Source organism: Berghia stephanieae, chromosome 4 (genome assembly GCF_034508935.2).
Source record: "Berghia stephanieae isolate SIO BIC M18660-M18661 chromosome 4, UCSD_Bste_1.3, whole genome shotgun sequence".
Lineage (NCBI taxonomy): Eukaryota > Metazoa > Mollusca > Gastropoda > Nudibranchia > Aeolidiidae > Berghia > Berghia stephanieae.
Genome location: NC_088363.1, coordinates 88,339,030 through 88,345,335, shown reverse-complemented (window position 1 = coordinate 88,345,335; position 6,306 = coordinate 88,339,030). Strand labels below are relative to the sequence as shown.

At 29.9% G+C, this 6,306-nt stretch overlaps 1 protein-coding gene across 1 annotated transcript in view; it reads left to right on the top strand.

Moving 5' to 3' along the window:
• Positions 1 to 6,306, top strand: part of LOC144971508 (uncharacterized) — a 16,336-nt gene extending 10,030 nt beyond the window's left edge. The window contains exons 2-4 of the mRNA XM_078912480.1: positions 791 to 952; positions 1,560 to 1,619; positions 5,859 to 6,306. Coding sequence (XP_078768606.1) covers positions 791 to 952; positions 1,560 to 1,619; positions 5,859 to 6,198 — 562 coding nt within the window. The 3' untranslated portion in view covers positions 6,199 to 6,306. The remainder of the gene's footprint in view (positions 1 to 790; positions 953 to 1,559; positions 1,620 to 5,858) is intronic.

Here is a 6,306-nt window from a genome sequence, read left to right as displayed (position 1 = left end):
TATTATTATTATTATTATTATTATTTTTATTATTATTATTATTATTATTATTATTATTATTATTATTATTATTATTATTATTATTATTATTATTATTATTATGTAATGATAATAATAGTAATGTAATGATAATCATGATGAATATCTACACATTTATGAACTTTTTTATTATGATTTGTTGAATAATTTCCCCGCTCGGCGGTCAAGCATTACATTGTCTTGTCTCTTGACTAAGTCAAAAATATGTTAAACATGGCCAGTGACCAGACGGGTCTCAATGATTGCAAAACTTTGGTCCCGACTTGTTTTCTTTGGGCAAGGCACCTTAACTTATACACAACTTGTCTTCAGTATCTAAATTGTAAATGGCTTATTATTATTGTTGTTATTATTATTATTATTGTTGTTATTATTATTATTATTATTATTATTATTATTATTATTATTATATTATTATTATTATCATTATTATTATTATTATTATTATTATTATTATTGTTATTATTATTATTATTACTTTTTACACATAGACGTCTATATAATTATAATTACATGCCTATGATGCCCTCCAGCATCCCGATTTCTTCATTCCAGATGAACTTTTTTCTCTCTTCTTTTTGGTCTTTGTCATTGGGCCCAAAAAATACTCTATTTTATTTTTTTTTTATTTTTTTTTACTGCGTACGGGACCGGGCCAGTGTGACTGTCACAATTCGTTATAATCTTCATATTGAGAGATCTAAGCGCACTTTTTTCTTATACAATTGCTGTGTTTTATTTTCCATTTCAGTTTGTTGAAACAAGAAGACTACAGATGCCAAAAGTGTCTAGAGAAGGGCCATTTCACATACCAATGTACGGGGAAGCATAAGTACGTAGAGAGGGACAGTCGGACGCGGATGATGAACAAACGTATGAAGATGGAAGACGAAAAAGCCAAGATGAAGACCTTGTGAGTTTATGCTGATCGTATTTTATTTACACCAATCTTGATAGTTCCTGGTTTTTAAAACTAAATAACAATGCGAAATGGAATGTAAGCTTCAATTTATGTTACGAAAACAGATCAAATGGACGTTTCGGGTTTTACCCTTTATCAACGAAACAGGATGAATGAAACATTGCAGACGAATGAGATAATGTGGTAGTGGTGTTGATAACAACAATGCATATATATATATATATATATATATATATATATATATATATATATATATATATATATATATATATATATATATATATGTGTGTGTGTGTGTGTGTGTGTATGTGTGTGAGTGTGTTAAGTTACTCCGATAAATGGAACTATCTATCCATCCATCCATCCTTCCATCTCATAATATATATATATCTCATAATTGTGTCTACTTAGACAATCATTCTTTATAGTGAATCAATGTTTCCTTTCCTTTTTTTGTTTTTTGTTTTTTGGTTCTTTTTTTTTATGTCTTGATTTGCTAACTCATCTTAATAATTCTTAACATTATAACAATTAAGTCAATCATCCTTGAAAGTGAAATGAAATCATGTTTTCTTCTTCTTTTTTTTTTTTTTTTCAGAGCAAAAGCTACTTCTGTTTTGCAAAAGAAACAACACATAAATAAAAAGAGAAGAAAGAGGTAAGATATTTTCAATTACATTTAATATACGTCAAGATATTGAGATAAAAAATGTTCAGAGGCTGATTTGTTTATTTTTTCCCCTTTAACCCCCTCTTACAAACTGTAGGAAAATTAAAATAGTCACATTCGTTACGATACAACCAACATTATTCTTATTCAAATTTCTCTTGTACACAGAAAAATTTAAAGAAAATGAACAATGTTTTGCTAAAGAAATTATTTATCGCAAGAACTTATAAGATTTTATAAAAAATATTTGATATTTAATTACAAGACGTTATAATGGCATCAGAGCATTTTTATAATGTATGATATCCCACTTATTCACCTAAATAGCCTTCTCAGACGAGCAAAAATTTTCAAGGGACACAACACGCGTTTAATATGAATTTTATTATATTAACACAGTTGTCTCCTTCAGTTTCATAATCTGCAAATCAATCATTAATTTTTGAAGATGATCTCCAAAGTCTGTTTTCGTCTTTTCATTTTCATACATAGCTCAAACTAAAATTGAATCTCAAACCCAAGGCAATTTCAATAGAGGACACGACTTAAACTTGAAAACACTTTTTCAAGCTTATTTTGTTTTGTTATTGTTTGTATTTTCTTTTCCTTTTTTACTTGGAGACGTAACACAACAGGTTGATCCATGTACTCGTATGTTACTGTTCCCATCGTCTACGTCTGTGTCTTTTAAAAAACCCAAAGTGAGGCTAGAAACATATGGTGAAATATCTTTTAAATTAGCAGGGCCTCAAATTTGGAACAGCCTGCCCAAGGACATTAGATTTTTAGACTTAAAATATTATTTTTTAAAACATTTAAAAACGTACCTTTTTTAACAAATATTATAAGATTTGATCAATTGAAATCAAGAAATGTTGTGATATAATTTTATTTTTTATAGCCCCTCTTTTATGTTTATCGTTTTAAATAATCACAACTATAGTCAGATTTTTTATTAATGGTGAGTGTTTTTCTATTTTTTTCTCAGCTTTCCCTCTATCAAAAGGTAAAAATTGTGTCAACCTTTAAATCAATTTGTCTTAACTGAAAATAGATTTTGGGCCGTATTGATGCCATATCAAAAAAGTTTTCTTCTTTCAGACCGATTTTAAAAAAATACTTTAAAACCGCCGTCATAAAGTTCGAGATAAAACACTGTAAAAAAATGTAAACAAGTTACACACCACAAAGTATGAGATGAATTCATCGTTTTTCCAAAAAAATCTCGTGCTGACACGTAGTTCCGGCTAGTGATTATCAGTTCACGCCATACTTGTCTCTGAATAAAAACAATTCGCTTTAACTGCTATAAACTCACAACTTATGTAGTTTGCCTTAAATTTTGAATTTATGATTTATTGCTTATTACCTACATCCTGTCGCAATTACCGATATGAAATCTCTAGTTTTGAATCATTTAAAATACTGATTACAATATACTCAATATTGTCCTATTAGCAATGAATGCTGTTTATATAACTTTCAAAAATTGCATCTATGCACGAACATTTCACAGAGTATTTAAAGGCTTTTAAAACATATAGATAGACGCCTTTAAACTATACGATACAATACGATACAGCACTCGTAGAGTTGCGAAAAGAAATTTACTTGTATCTATCGATAAGCCATTAAAGGGGACGCCTATGGAATTGGAATTTCACAATCAACCCCGCACAGTGGTAATTAGTTATCATTTCACATATAAGATATATCAGACACAGTCGTAATTTTATTGCCAGACCTTCTTTGCTCCCACTAAAACAATTAGATCTAGTTCCTCCCTACAATTTGGCCTTCTAAAAATGGGGTGCTGAATAATTTCACCAGAAATGCGAATGATTGTTTGCATTCACTGATGATGGTGATGATAATAATAATAATAATAATAATAATAATAATAATAATAATAATAATAATAATAATAATAATAATAATAATGACACAGTCGGTGTCTTTTAAAAAACCCAATGAGGCTAGAAACATATGGTGAAAGATCTTTTAAATTAGCAGGGCCTCAAATTTGGAACAGCCTGCCCGAGGACATTAGATTTTTAGACTTAAAATATTATTTTTTAAAACATTTAAAAACGTACCTTTTTAAAAAATATTGTAAGATTTGATCAATTGAAATCAAGAAATGTTGTGATATAATTTTATTTTTTTATAGCCCCTCTTTTATGTTTATCGGTTTTAAATAATCACAACTATAGTCAGATTTTTTATTAATGGTGAGTGTTTTTCTGTTTTTTCTCAGCTTTCCCTCTATCAAAAGGTAAAAATTGTGTCAACCTTTAAATCAATTTGTCTTAACTGAAAATAGATTTTGGGCCGTATTGATGCCATATCAAAAAAGTTTTCTTCTTTAAGACCGATTTAAAAAAAACAACTTTAAAACCGCCGTCAATATCTTTGAGATTATACACTGTAAAAAATGTAAACAAGTTACACACCACAAAGTATGAGATGAATTCATCGTTTTTCCAAAAAAAATCTCGTGCTGACACGTAGTTCTGGCTAGTGATTATCAGTTCACGCCATACTTGTTTCCGAATAAAAACAATTCGCTTTAAGTTTGCCTTAAATTTTGAATTTATGATTTATTGCTTATTACCTACATCCTGTCGCAATTACCGATATGAAATCTCTAGTTTTGAATCATTTAAAATACTGATTACAATATACTCAATATTGTCCTATTAGCAATGAATGCTGTTTATATAACTTTCAAAAATTGTATCTATGCACGAACATTTCACAGAGTAGTTAAAGGCTTTTAAAACATATAGACGCCTTTAAACTATACGATACATTACGATACGGCACTCGTAGAGTTGCGAAAAGAAATTTACTTGTATCTATCGATAAGCCATTAAAGGGGACGCCTATGGAATTGGAATTTCACAATCAACCCCGCACAGTGGTAATTAGTTTATCGTTTCACATATAAGATATATCAGACACAGTCGTCATTTTATTGCCAGACCTTCTTTGCTCCCACTTAAACAATTAGATCTAGATCCTCCCTACAATTTTGCCTTCCAAAAATGGGGTGCTGAATAATTTCACCAGAAATGCGAATGATTGTTTGCATTCACTGATGATGGTGATAATAATAATAAATAAAAAAAAGAAAATTAAAAAAATAAATAAATAAAATAATAATGATAATAATAATAATAATAATAATAATAATAATAATAATAATAATAATAATAATAGTAATGATAATAATAATAATAATAATAATAATAATAATAATAATAATAATAATAATAATAATAATAATAATAATAATAATAATAATAATAATAATAATGATGTTGATATTTATCTCAGTCTCTGTAGTGTCAAACGGACAGCTACCCTACGGATAGGATGCTTGTGCTGTCTTGCAGGTCTATCAGACTCAGTTAACTAATAACTATAAGTAGACACTAGGGGAGGTGGGGTGTCAGAAAAGATCTTGAATTATCCCGGGACCGTTAATGTTTTCATCGCAATGTGCAACTACCACTTACCTATCGGTATCTCCCACCGACGATACTACTACTACTACTACTACTACTACTACTACTACTACTACTACTACTACTACTACTACTACTACTACTACTACTACTACTACTACTACTACTACTACTACTACTACTACTACTACTACTACTACTACTACTACTACTACTACTACTACTACTACTACTACTACTACTACTACTACTACTACTACTACTACGACTACTACTACTACTACTACTACTACTACTACTACTACTACTACTACTACTACTACTACTACTACTACTACTGCTAATTTACTACTACTACTACTACTACTACTACTACTACTACTACTACTACTACTACTACTACTATCTACAACAACAGCAACTACTACTACAACAGCAACTACTACTACTACTACTACTACTACTACTACTACTACTACTACTACTACTACTACTACTACTACTACTACTACTACTACTACTACTATTACTACTACTACTATACTACTACTACTACTACTACTACTACTACTACTACTACTACTACTACTACTACTACTACTACTACTACTACTACTACTACTACTACTACTACTACTACTACTACTACTACTACTACTACTACTACTACTACTACTACTACTACTACTATCTTATTGTTCTTTTTGTGAAATCATTTTATTCTTATACCCTTTTTATTCCTTTCCCTATTTTTCAGTTCTGATGGCAACTCATCCTCCTCTGCTGAATCGGACAATAACAAGTCAGAAAACTCAGACTCGGAATCCTCATCATCCTCATCATCAGACAGTTCAGATTCTTCTTCCTCTTCTTCTTCCTCCTCTTCTTCCTCATCGTCTTCGGAGTCGGATTCCTCATCAGATTCCTCATCATCGTCGTCATCGTCATCTTCCTCTGAATCGTCTTCATTGGAAAGTGAAGATGGAAAATCCAGTACCGAAGATGGAGGAGATAACGTTAGTAGTAGTAGTAGTAGAGGCAAGAAAAAGAAAAAGAGTATCAAGAAGAAGAGAAGGAAGAAAAAATCTTCAAAGTGAATTATTATTAAGATATTTGTCTGTTCACGTGTGTTTATGTGATGATGAGTTTGTTGTTGCTACTGTTATGAAAATAATTGTAAATAAAAATGATTCATCTTGGTACAA